This window comes from Monodelphis domestica, chromosome 4 (genome assembly GCF_027887165.1).
Source record: "Monodelphis domestica isolate mMonDom1 chromosome 4, mMonDom1.pri, whole genome shotgun sequence".
NCBI lineage: Eukaryota > Metazoa > Chordata > Mammalia > Didelphimorphia > Didelphidae > Monodelphis > Monodelphis domestica.
In genome coordinates this window covers 313,552,276-313,564,107 of record NC_077230.1, presented here as the reverse complement: position 1 = coordinate 313,564,107, position 11,832 = coordinate 313,552,276, and the positions used below count along the sequence as shown (strand labels likewise).

Here is an 11,832-nt window from a genome sequence, read left to right as displayed (position 1 = left end):
TTAATAAAGAATGAAGGACAAACAACAACTTCCTACCTAATAAAGCACCTAGAAGTATCTTTCTTCCCAAATGCTAATTAACTGACTGATAGAGAAGATACTGTTTTCTTTTGTCTGGTGTGAATGACATTCTTTCCTTATAATAATTTAATCATCCTTTTTCTTATTTAAATGACCTTTTTCCTCTCTGTATCCATCATGTAGTAACAGTACCTGTCACTCTGGAGTGGATAAATAAGCTACAGTTTATCTCTCTGTATCCTATGTTTGCTTATTTGTGAAATAGCTAGTTCGGACTCTGCAGCTTCTCTCATCTCTCTCATTAAACTGTGAACTCTTTAATAGTAAGAACTGTCTTTTTCCTTTTTTTGTATGTGTACTGCTGAGCACAATGCCTAGCACATATAAGTGCTTAATATATTCCAGGAGACTTTGTGACTGATTAGCTGGCAGAGGGAAGATTGGTCAAAGGTTTCATGGGGTGAGAATGAGAAGTTATGGTGGTTGAGGTTCTCTTCTTTAAACCCAGGGGACATGACTGTTAAAGTCTTATTTTGAAAAATCTTATTATATTTTAGGTCATCGTTAATTACTATATATAAACATTCTTGCCTTTGGGTGCCAGGGGTCAAGCAAAAACTCCATTTTCATTTTTATCTCTCTTCCTATGCTCTGTTAAGGGCTTCTCGTCAGGTTTTCTCTCTTCTCTTGGCCCATTGTGTTAAATTCTTATAGCCCTGGGTATTTTTTGCTCTTCTTGAAGCCAGTATTATGAGTTTTAAAACAGGTTATTATTGTTATTACTGTAACTGGAAAAGAGGCATGTGTAATTCCTGTGTAGCTATTCTACCTCAATTTCAATCTTTTTAAATAATAGACTTAGGACAGAAAAGTGAAAATTGTGGTTGTCTAGAAATAAGATTCACCTCTTTTGTAAGAGAAACTCAGAAAGGATCTAAGGGGAGAGGAAACCTGGAACTGAGCTGATCTGGTTTGGAACAGTGAAGCAGTAGTCTTGGAAAATATAATGAGGTTTTCACAATGAGAGTGGAGAGGAACATCTCTAAGAACTGTCATGGGGAGAGGAGTGTGTTTGGCAGCTGGACTTTCAGTTGTTCCGTATGTCTGTGTAGATAAGTTGGCCACACGTAAGTTAGGGCTTGTCTATTACTTACCAAATATATTGTTATTTTACTTTTCATATATTTTGTTCATATTTCCCCAAATAGCTTGTTAGCCTCTTTAATGCAGAGACCATAGCACTTACAGAAGTGCTTACACATATTAGATTCTCAACAAACATAGCTGCTCATTGATTTATTTTGTTTTTACTGAGTAAACAATTAATTTGAGTTTTTGCATTGGGGAAAATGAAGGCATTGAGTGTTTAAGCATCCAGTTTTCAGTAGATAACAAAATCCCCATCTCTTATAACCATCTTGCTAATAGTTTAAGTACAGATTTCCAAACACTTAAAACTGAAAAGAAATGAAACCAATATAAAAACAAATGAGGTTTATTGTAGACCATAGTAATTTTGTGCTTTTGGTCTAAATAACAAGTGACAGCAAGCACTAAGATATTGTACCATTCCTGTCTGTTGTTAGTACTGCTATGCAGAGATGTACCCAGAAAAAAAGGAGCTGCATTTTTTCAACAAAAAAGCAAGTTATTGTAGACATGGACTTGAGACGAAACAGTTCCAAATAATTTGTGTGTAAAACAGTAAGAAAAATACAGTTGTAAAAAAAAAAATTAGCATTTGTAGCTAACAACAGGAGTGAAATATCTACACATTGCTGGTATTATAAACAGTTTGATGGGTAAATTACATGGGCTACAAAACTTTGCAAATACATTCATTACAGATATATAATCTTAAGGTGTGACTAGACAAATAGCGATTGATCAGATATGTGAAGGTCACTTTAGGGAGGAAGGAGACATTTAATAAAATCACTACACATATAGCTCCTTGTTCAGAGGAAAGACAAAGTTATTTAATAGGAAAACTGGCCTGAAATACTTTGTTGAAGACTTCAAAATCCTGAAGCCACAATGGAGAAGTATAAATCTCTGCTATTTTATTTAATTTTTTATATTTCAATTAACAAAAATATTTTCTCTGCTTCTGACTTATATTCCATCCGTGACAAAGAAAGAAAAAGAAAATGATTGTAATAAATATGCATAATCAGGCAAATAAAACCCCTATGTTGACCATGTACAGAAATATATATCTCATTCTTCACCTTAAATCTATTTTCTCTCAATCCAGAGGTGGTTAATATGCTTAATAATCTTAAAATGCTTAACTTTATCAGGAGCTTTATGGCCAATATTGCTTTTTTTTTTGCAACCAGGGATTTCCTTTTTACTTCAAGGATGCCCTTTTGTTCATTCACTTATTATTCTCTTTTTCTATGTTGGTTTATTTTCCTTCTCATCTCTGTCTTTTAAGTAGAGCTTGTGTTTTGCTATAAAATATTTATACCAGAAGACACATCACATAACACAAATCTACTTTTTTACCTACATTTGGCAGTTCAGTATACAATAGAAACTGGCTTCTTTAGCCAGTTAGCACCAGATTCAGTGAGATTATTTAAAAAGGGCAGGGGGAGAGGGGGGATAGAGGTATAAGGTTAAAATTGATCATGTTTGAAAAATGCACCAGATATAGCTTTTCATTCTTTTTTAGCATTTTGGTTCAGATCTGTGATTGGGTCTATATGGAGAATATTAGGGGAGAAAACCACCTCCTCCATTTAATTCCTCTGTAATTTAGTCTTAAAATGCTGAGGTTTATTTGTCTATGGTCACAGCTAGAACATGTTAGAGGCAGTATTCAAACCCAGGTCTTCTTAGCACTAAGGCCAACTTAATCAATACAATACATTGCCTTTATTTTCATTATGACTGGGCTTTATTTGCAGGCTTTATCCCACTTAAAACTAAAATAAGTTTGCACAATATTAGAAAATACCGCATATCATTTCCAATTGTATGACCTTGATCTTTTCTGCCTATTGTTATTGTTAAAAAGCTATCAAAAAGTGATAAAAAATTAACTGGGAAAATATGGCCATGAAAATACTTGATTTTGTTTCCAAATGGTATCTGTTTTCTGTTTCTTCATTTAAAAGTGTTGCAGGACTCCACACAAAAGAGACACCCCGTAGACAGGTGCTATCCTGACTTATGCCATCTCTCAGATGAATAGAGCTCTGATCTAGGAGCACTGGTAATAGCACCCAAAGGGGAAGAAGAACAGTAATGAGAACCAAGCTTCCTTAATTAGAAATGAAGCGGAATCTGAATTATTGGAATCACAGCAGGATTTCCCTGCTGGAGATGCCTTAACTTTGACAGGGTTTCCTGCAAAATTGAACATTTTAAGGGAAAATGGGGGGGACCCCAAAACAAAAACCAAGGCACTTAGACAAAAGCAAAAGGAGGTTTCAGGTTCTAGACACATTTTAATGAGACATACCTTAAGATACATCCTGATGCAAACCAATTGGAAAAAAAAAACAACAACTTGCTTTCTGAGTTGTTTTGCTTAATTAGCTTTAGTTCAGGATGAGGGCTAATCATCTATATTTTAAATGCCCACAATACCATTTCTGTTCTGAAATATAATTTGCATTTCACTTTTGAAACTGGCTATAATTCAATGAAATCAAAAGAACTGGTAGAACCCTAGAGCGATTTATTAATTTTTAAAGAGTCAAGAATCACTGAGAAATGAAAGCCTTAACCTATGTTTCTTTGATTTTATGAATCAACCAATGAATCTGTCTACAAGTACTTAATACCTACTATGTGGAGGCAAGCATTTTTCTTCTTTGGTTCATTGTTATTATCATGTGATTTTAGCATTATTTCAAAGGAAATTTAAAAAATGAAATGTGTTAAGGAATGAATTGATTTAAGCCAGTTGCTTGCTATCATCTGAGATTTGTTTTTTGTTTTATAAAAAAAGCTTTGTGTTGACCATTTCATGTCAAAGAGAACATGTGTATTGGGAAATTCTAAAACAGAGTGATAATACAAGGACAAAGAATTTCAGTCCCATCCTAATCACTGTTTTGCTGGGAAAATTTCAAGATCATAGATTTAGAGCTGGAATGGACTTCAGAGGTCAGATATTTCAAGACCTTCATTTTAAGGATGAAGAAACTGAGACACAGAGAGGTCATGACGAACCCAAAGTCACACAGGTATAGTAGGAAGTGAGAAGAGTCACAATTTAAACCTACTTCCTCTACCTCCAAATAGGATACCCTTTCTCAGTTTCCCATGATGCCATCTCATGGCAATCACCTTCTCTGTCCATAATAAGAAAAAGTTTTAAATGACTTCTCAAGGTAGCTGCAGAGATCAGACTGTAAAAGTAAATGACAACTGCCTCATGTGAACTAAAAGTGTGAAATAATAACCAGTGGGAAATGACAAAAATATTTTGGAGACATCAAATCAGATTCATTGAAATGACCTTTTAAGGTAATTCTTGTCCTTTGGAGACCACTTTGTTCAGATCTGTATAACTGGAACCATATCATACTAGAGATAAAATATTTGGTTGCCCTCACTTCTTTGGGGCTGTTTCCAGAATGCTCAAAAAGAAGAACTGGTATTTCTACATTCCTGACAAATGACATGCTTATTTGAATGAAGATCAGCAAACTGGACAAACTGGTTGCTTTAGGGTCCTTCCCCATTTGAACACTGGGACCTTTCTTGTGGATAAGTTAATCAGCTATTTCTGAGTGAAGAATTTTGTAAACTTCAAAGAGTTATAGAAATGCAAGTAGTTATAATTAATTATAATGTTCACTTTTTGATTTCTACGAGAGGAACCATGTTATAGTAGAAAGAGTACTGAACTTGGAATCAGGTGACATACATTTGAATTCTGGTTTCTGACCATGGCCCGTCACTTGGATTCTTCAAGCCTCATTTTTCTCATCTGTACAATGGGAATAATAATGCTTACTTTATAGACTTCAAAGGGATACTACAATCAAAGCATTTTGAGATCTTCCTGTTATGTAAACATAAATTTTAGTTATTTCTCTCTTATCAGTGCCGACTGAAGTTTCATTCCAAGTAGAATTTACTTTTTATTGCAATTAAAACAAAAATAAGAAAATATTGAGATTGATGGATACTTATACTTTTACAAACAAAAGAGATTTTGTATCTGGACCATGTAACTGGCTCAAGCATATGCTAAACTGGCTTCTTTAAAAATATAACAGAAATTTAATTATATGTTTTGAAAACAAAAGTCCCATCTATTCAAAAGGCATAATAATTACTTGAATAATATTTACTTTAGTATGATCATTTAATACTTACTGGGCACCAGCATGGGGTTGAGAGGAAAGATACCTTTGTAAAAAATGAGACTCTACCTCTCTTTTAACCCTGCCACCTAGAGTCCATTTTGTGCCACAGAATTGTAAGCAATAATGAGGCCCTCTGGGTACTTCTTTCACTAAACACCATTGGGTGAAGTCCAAGATACAGCTGCCTTATAATAACAAGCTATTATAATAATAATAATATTTAAGACAACAATAGGTTACAGAGACTAGCAGAAGGAATTGAATGTAGAAGGCACTTAATAAGTATTTGTTGAATTTTTAAAAATTTAGTTTTAATTTGTATCAATAATATTTAAATTCTTAGAGAGTAGAAACTTGTTAGGATGTGGACTTTAGGAAACATATATAGATGATATTACCTAAGATCTACTGAAATTAAATAATATACTCCATTCTTTTAATAAAACGGGGTTAAAAATTGAGTAAGAATTCAAATCTGTATTGTTACAATCTGCTTTATAGTTATGAGAAATTCATTTACACTTTACAAATACAGATTGTGGTGAAAATGGCAAATAGCCTATGGGTTTTTTTAATGACAAATATTAGCACTCAAGAGACAAGGTAGTATAATGGATAGAGTGCAGAATGTAGAGGCTAATCAGGAAGACCTAGTCTCAAATCACATCTCTAACAGAAGCAGTCAGTCTGTGAAGATTTATTAATTGCCTCTTATGTACTAAGTACAGTGTTAAGCAGTGGGGATACAGAAAAAGACAGAAGACAGTCTCCACCCCCAAGGAACTTACCATCTATTAGGAAAAATAGCTGGGACTTATGAAATCACAGTTTCTTAAAATATTAATACCTTCCTTTTGCTTTAGGCCTACATCATTTTAGTTAGAGTTCCAAGGGACCTTAGAGATCAGAGGATCACAGATTTAGAGCTGGAAGTTACCTTAGAGGTGTAGAGCCACCCTTTGCCTCATTTTATAGATGAGGAATGGGAGACTTTACTGACTTGCCCAAGGTCACACCAATGTGAGGAGAAATGAGAAAGTAAGAATCTGAACTCAGGTCCACACTGCATCACACTGATCTGACTCTTGGTTCAAGTAACTCTTGAGAGTAGGATGTGAGTTGTAAAGGGAAGGAGCAATGCCATCTGTTTTCTTTATGATTCTTCTGAGTGACCAGTAGGTCAAACTCAGTAAATTTGGACTGACTGAGCCTAAGCAAATGTAACTCTCATTTAATGTGAAAATTAACAGAAAATATTCATCAGTGAATTCTTAGCACAGTTATAAGCTTTACAAAGATCAGTAATGTTGTTTGTAATACTATAAAATTTCAGTAGAATGCCATTTTTATCCAGGGCAAAACAGCAGCTTTTGATTGCCTAGGGAGTTGGCTCCATTTCTATTCTGGCTAACAAGGAAGTTTCTCCCCTCCTTATACTCCCAAAGCTGTGAATTTATGACAAAATCACAATGTGTTTGAAATGAAAAAATGAAAAATTAAAAAATTTATCAGTTTTTAAAAAAAACCTGTGTGAGGTCCATCAATCTTACTATCAAATACGTTATTTCAAGGAATTACCTTTTTTGTTGTTGTTGTTGTTGGAGAGCACAATCTATAGATATAGGTGAAAATACTTTATATACCATAGTAAATAAATACAGATTTCATTAGAAAATTCTGTATTTCCTTCCTTTTAAGTCCTATAGATTTATGAAAGTTTGCACAATTTTAACTGTTTTCAAACACTCACTCTTTCCTCCTCAGGCCAAAATGAAACAGTATTTTTCTAGGAGAAGGAAAAATAAAAATAAAAGGGAAACACAGATTTCTAGTTCTTTAATAGGAAAAATTATTATTTCTCGGGTTCTACCTTCCACGAATGATCTAACAAAAGCATCACTAAAACATTCTTCATTATAGGATGGAATTTGATGTAAGGTAGGTTTGTAAAGGTATTGATTATTGAAACTCTCAGAAGGATATTGTTATAATGGTCACAACTATAAGACAGTCTGGTGGCTCAGTCCTCAAAGGGAGCTCTGAAGTGAGGTTTGGTCTGTGTGCCATCATTCTGTTGATGATCTAACACAAGATTAGGTGAGATTCTATGCTCTATATTAATTTGCCAAAACATTAAATAGCATATAGTCCATAGACTGTTTGTAGCAACAGAGCTAATGTTCAATTCATACATAAACTATGAGGTAGCCAAAGAGCACATAACATTTGCCACAACACTGGCTGTGCAAGACTGGTGAATGCTTCCAGATGTCTCACCACTGACTTTTGTTGGGGAAATCCTGGGATTCAGGGCACTCTCTGGATCTGTTTGGTAAGAGATGTTGCTTGCGTGCCTTGGAACTGCCATTAAATTCTAATAAACTCACTTATCAAGTGAAGAAATTGACCTCCTCTATTCTTTCTCAGAGATTTCTATAGTGCTAAGTTGCCAAGCTGCCTAAGGGAAGGGAAACCCACACTAGATAACCCACTGTAGATATTTGTTTTCCCAAATCAGAAAGTTTAGGGTGTACCTAGTCACAGAGAGTGACTCTTTTACTAGGTTTGTATATGTGTGTGTGTGCATTTCTCTGTGTATATATATATAAAACATACATTTTTATATGTCTAGAAATATGTATATGTGTATAGATGTATAAATATATGTATAATTACACTAGAACACTGGGGCTAATTCTCAAGCATGGAGTTTGCAGGGAGGATTTTCTGGATTAAGGATGACTTTTTCTCAGATCTTTGAAGCTGAGTAACTTGTGGGGTCTTTTTAGTATGACAACTATAGGGCTTTCTCTGCTTCTGGATCAGTTTCTAATGAGAACATCCCTATCATTTGTCATCATTCATTTGACCCTCATACATTCAAGTATGACCCTGTTGCCTGGACACACTGACTAAGGACTGGTCTCATCCCAGGAGACAGGAAGCTGTCCTTCTCTCTAGTACTTTCTAGAGACAGCACTACTCTACCAATCAGTACAACTTCCTCCAATGAAATAGGTGCTCCTCCTTCACACCCATTTTCTAAAAGGTCTTAACTAACTAGAAAACAAAGGACTTGGAATTGCGGATGTTTTCTAGGCTCAGTTCTTTCAGAACCTTGTCTTGTGTTTGGATTTAATGCTATATCATCTCTAGGTGGCCCATGTCCTTCCCCATATCAGTTGGTGCTGTCAACAAGTATAATTTACTCTCTAGTAGTTCTATAACCCTTTATATATCAGGACAGAGATGTCCCATTTCCATAAAAAATGTGCTCTCTTCTAGACAGACCATATTCTTTGGTTTAATAACACTTAAATTAAGCACCCCCCAAAATAACAACAAAAACAAAAACCACGGTGGGGTGCGAAAGATGAGAATCAGATCAAATACTACTGAGGGACCTCTTCTCTCTCTCCTTCTCCCGTGTATTTTAAGAAACCCCAAACTTGTGGATTAAGATATAGCCCTAGTCATGGTTCTCTGCTGTCTTCACCTCTTGGAAAACTTGTCGTGTTCAATGATGTGCTTCCCATTCTGCCAGACTAATGATGATGAAGTTTCTAGTAAGAAACCATATATCCTGAAGGACAACATGAAAATGGCACCTTTGAAGTTCATACACAAGAAAGAAGAGGCTTCCTCTTCTACCGTTCCTAAGATCTACTAGCACCTTTGGAAAGTTTCTTCTCCATCGTGGGAAATGGCTACAGTGAAATGTGGTTCCCTCTCAGGGCTGTCCCCCTGACAGCGTCTGCATTGCTATGACGGCGTGAATGAGGCCGGTTCGGGCAGAACGAGAGGCTGGTCTGAAGTGTTCTTGTGACTGGAGAAGGAGAAGAAAGGGTTCCGATCAGAGTCCGTGAGTGTACCTGGAGCCTCCAGAAGTGCTTACCAGAAGCTGTGCGTGGGGTTCCTTTCTGAGGCTCAGTTCCAGACGCGGGGATCACACCTCGGAGCTGTCGCAAGCGTATCTGTGCTGGGGCATCATGGGTTCACTGCTGCCCGAGCCCCCCGCCGACGCTTCCTTCTTTTTGGAGCTCTGCTTCCTCTTTAGCAGCAGTACACTGATTGCAATTAAACAGATGGTGAGCAGACCTGCAGCCACACCTGTGATAACGGTGATGAGGTTTACTTCCGGGTTGCTGTTGTTAAGCTCCCTAGGAAGAACTCCGTCCAGAGGAACTTCCCTTTGGGGGATCTGCCTCTTACTGGTGCGGTCCAGGGCGATGTGCTGGATGTTTGTTCCTCTGTTGTTTTCTGCCCCGATTTCGTTGGCTAGCAGGGGAGCGTCTCTGGCTTCTCTTTTCTTTTTGCTCCGTGTAGACGTCCCAAGTATCCCAGGACTTGACAGAGAGTGGTACTGGTATTCCGCACTCCGTTTGCCAATACCTCGGTTTGTATTCTCTTTCGATCTGACTGTATAGATGGTATGGATGTACCATTCCCTGCCCAGGGACACCTGGAAAACACACAAAACGAAAGTATTTGTTATCCATCAAAAGGTATTTGGTCAGTTTTGATCTAGGAAGTCAACAGAGGATGACTTTTCAGAATGCTAATTATGCTTAATTTGTTGTATTCATTCAACAAATATTTGAGTGCTTATTCATCAATCAATCAACGAGCATTTATTAAGTGCCTACTGTGTTCCAGGCATTATGGACAGGGATAAAAGTTGGACCTGTAATTTCACTGATAGAAGGAATTCCCAGCGAAGAATCTTCCTCTGCCAGTGCAACATACAGTTTTAGAGAGTTGCCTGCGACTCTCTCTCAAGTAGAATGACACACCCAGGATCCCTGAATCCTAAAGACTACTCATTATTCACCTGAAAGAGTGGTGTTGAGTCAACTTTAAATCCATCCGATCCAGGCTGCTTAACTAAGAGAACTGCTTCAGGATCATCTGCAGCAAGTTTAGCATTGAACCGAACATTGCCAAAGCTAGTGGCTTGGGTCTCTGGTTGAGCTTTGTCCTGAATGATAAAGGAAATGATTACTGGCTGAAGATAACAAATGTAAGTAAAGAGTGCTCTTTTTTTCCTTCCTTCCTTCCTTCCTTCCTTCCTTCCTTCCTTCCTTCCTTCCTTCCTTCCTTCCTTCCTTCCTTCCTTCCTTCCTTCCTTCCTTCCTTCCTTCCTTCCTTCCTTCCTTCCTTCCTTCCTTCCTTCCTTCCTTCCTTCCTTCCTTCCTTCCTTCCTTCCTTCCTTCCTTCCTTCCTTCCTTCCTTCCTTCCTTCCTTCCTTCCTTCCTTCCTTCCTTCCTTCCTTCCTTCCTTCTCTCCCTCCCTCCCAAAACAACTTTTCTTCAATGTCACTAAGCTCTAAGAAGACCAGGTGATTTTAGTAAGAAAGAACCCTACTAACTGGAAACCCACTCATTGCCTTAAACAATGGGACTTACCACAATTTTAAATCTATACAGTAGAGAAGGGGAATCTGCTAAGCAGCCATATTCAGCATTACTTGGACTATATTTAGGTACGTATCCATCAGCTCCAGTACACAGGAACACCTTCTCAATGCTGCAGTAGAAGGAATCCCCCAGGTTCTGTACAGGATCCACCATTACTCGACCATAAATGATATCACCTGGAAAAAGTGGGATATAATATTTTTGTTAAGCCTCTGGGAGAGAAATTTTCTTAGCACAAACCAGTCTCTGGCCTGATTTTAGGTGTGCAGAAGGCCCCTTTATGGTTGTCTTGAAGGTTTGGTGTATTTCAAGAATTTTATAGAAAAACCTGCTCTGTTTCATGTTCATCCCCAAAGGCCAATTGTAGTTCTTTCAATGTGATTAATACTAGATTATGTTATGTACAAAGTTGTACAAAGCTTGGACTATCATTTGCTATTTGAAGCATTCAATTATAATGTAGTTCATTTTATATAAAAAGTTTAAATGGACAAGAACATTCTTAAGTTAATACTTAAAAAATAAAGGGTTGCTTAAAAGGTCAATCAGTTATTTTTTAACTTAAAAAACAGCCTGATGGCAAAACCTAAAGCTATTTCTAAAGTACCTGCTAGTTTAAGATGACATAAAAAAGGAAAAAGTTCCAGTCAAAACCCATAATAAATATTTCAAAAGATCAAAGATACAGAGAAATAACATTTAAAATAATGAAAAATATTTGACTTAGTTGGGAATTAAGCAACCAAGACACGATACACAAATGTAGTAAAGGTCTTCTGATTGTTAGCAGGAAGTCATAGGAAATTAATTGAATTAGGTAGTTAAAAAGTAACTTTTAAAGTATCTATTCAAAAGTATCTATATATATTTTAAAGTCTTGGATGTGGAAATTGAACTCAGAACTTCCTGGCTCCAAGCCTAGCACTTTATTTACTAGACCATGATGCCATGATGAATGTTAGACATATAAAGTCAACTATAAAACAATTTTTGTACAAATAACAAATGAAAATTATGTAGAGCTATTCAATACATATTTTCCAAATTAATCTGTATATTCA

At 36.5% G+C, this 11,832-nt stretch overlaps 1 protein-coding gene across 1 annotated transcript in view; it reads right to left on the bottom strand.

Annotated features, from left to right (window-relative positions):
• Positions 1-1,500: 1,500 nt before the first annotated feature.
• The window catches only part of FREM2 (FRAS1 related extracellular matrix 2), a 207,239-nt gene continuing 196,907 nt past the window's right edge, over positions 1,501-11,832 (bottom strand). Inside the window, exons 22-24 of the mRNA XM_007495371.3 lie at positions 10,760-10,947; positions 10,186-10,332; positions 1,501-9,816 (exon numbers count right to left, since the gene is read on the bottom strand). Of these exons, the coding sequence (XP_007495433.2) occupies positions 9,301-9,816; positions 10,186-10,332; positions 10,760-10,947 (851 nt within the window). The 3' untranslated portion in view covers positions 1,501-9,300. The remainder of the gene's footprint in view (positions 9,817-10,185; positions 10,333-10,759; positions 10,948-11,832) is intronic.